This window comes from Alligator sinensis, unplaced genomic scaffold, assembly GCF_000455745.1.
Source record: "Alligator sinensis unplaced genomic scaffold, ASM45574v1 scaffold1667_1, whole genome shotgun sequence".
NCBI classification, from domain to species: domain Eukaryota; kingdom Metazoa; phylum Chordata; order Crocodylia; family Alligatoridae; genus Alligator; species Alligator sinensis.
In genome coordinates this window covers 1,054,325-1,055,616 of record NW_005842504.1, presented here as the reverse complement: position 1 = coordinate 1,055,616, position 1,292 = coordinate 1,054,325, and the positions used below count along the sequence as shown (strand labels likewise).

Below are 1,292 nucleotides of genomic sequence, written 5' to 3'. Positions count from 1 at the left end.
TGGGTGCCACGGCCCCGCGCTCGCCCCACTTCCCACCCCAGACTCAGCCGCATCTCGGCTCTGGGCAGGGGCAGGTCCCCGCATGAACAACCTCCACAACCCACCCCAGACTCAGCCGCATCTCGGCTCCGAGGGGGCAGAGCCCCGTGTGAACAAACTCCACATCCCACCCCAGACTCAGCCGCCTCTCGGCTCCGAGGGGGCAGATCCCTGTGTGAACAACCTCCACAACCCACCCCAGACTCAGCCGCATCTCGGCTCCGAGGGGGCAGAGCCCCGTGTGAACAAACTCCACATCCCACCCCAGACTCAGCCGCCTCTCGGCTCCGAGGGGGCAGATCCCCGTGTGAACAACCTTCACATCCCACCCCAGACTCAGCTGCATCTTGGCACCAAGCGAGGGCCCCGGGACACTCTCTCAGTGCCCCTCCCATCCTGAACTACACCCGCCCCCTCCACGCCAGCCTGGGAAAGGGGCACCTGCGCCCCCTGGTGGCACGGATGGGGTTTGTCCCTGTTACTGTGGGCTTGGCAGGCCCTAACGCGCCCCGCCCCAGAGCCAGCTGCATCTCACTACTGTGTGAATGGGTCTGTATGTAAACCCCACCCCCACAGTGTGTCCCACCCTAGAGGTGGCTGCATCTCAGTGCAGAGCAATGGGTTCCCTGATGTTCCACCCCAGAAGCAGCCGCCGCAGCCCTGGGGTCCACCAGTGCCCCACACCCAGAGGCAGCCGCATCTCACTGTCACGTGAAACCGTCGCTATAGAAACACCCCCAACATGCCCTACCCCAGAAGCAGTGTCATCTGAGCCCTGGGGTCCACCAGTGCCCCACCCCAGAGGCAGCTGCATCTCATAGCTGGGCAATGGGTCCCCTGATGCTGCACCCCAGAAGCAGCTGCTTCTCAGCCCTGGGCGAGGGGTCCCCGAACCCCGCACCCTGGAGCCCCTGGGTCAACGTTACCCCCCCCGGTGCCAGGTGACGAGGAGGAGGAGGAGGACGGACGGGAGGAGCGGCTGCCGTCGTGTTTCGACTACGTGATGCACTTCCTGACGGTGTTCTGGAAGGTTCTGTTCGCCTGCGTGCCCCCCACCGAGTACTGCAACGGCTGGGCCTGCTTCAGCGTCTCCATCCTGGTCATCGGCCTCCTCACCGCCCTCATCGGCGACCTGGCCTCGCACTTCGGCTGCACCGTGGGCCTCAAGGACTCCGTCAACGCCGTCGTCTTCGTGGCCCTCGGCACCTCCATCCCCGGTGCGGGGGGTGTCGGGCTGGGGGGGTCCAGCAGGG

At 65.9% G+C, this 1,292-nt stretch overlaps 1 protein-coding gene across 1 annotated transcript in view; it reads left to right on the top strand.

Annotated features, from left to right (window-relative positions):
- Positions 1-1,292, top strand: part of LOC102380840 (sodium/calcium exchanger 2) — a 12,488-nt gene that overhangs the window by 10,224 nt on the left and 972 nt on the right. Inside the window, exon 7 of the mRNA XM_014523552.1 lies at positions 981-1,256. Within this exon, the coding sequence (XP_014379038.1) occupies positions 981-1,256 (276 nt within the window). The remainder of the gene's footprint in view (positions 1-980; positions 1,257-1,292) is intronic.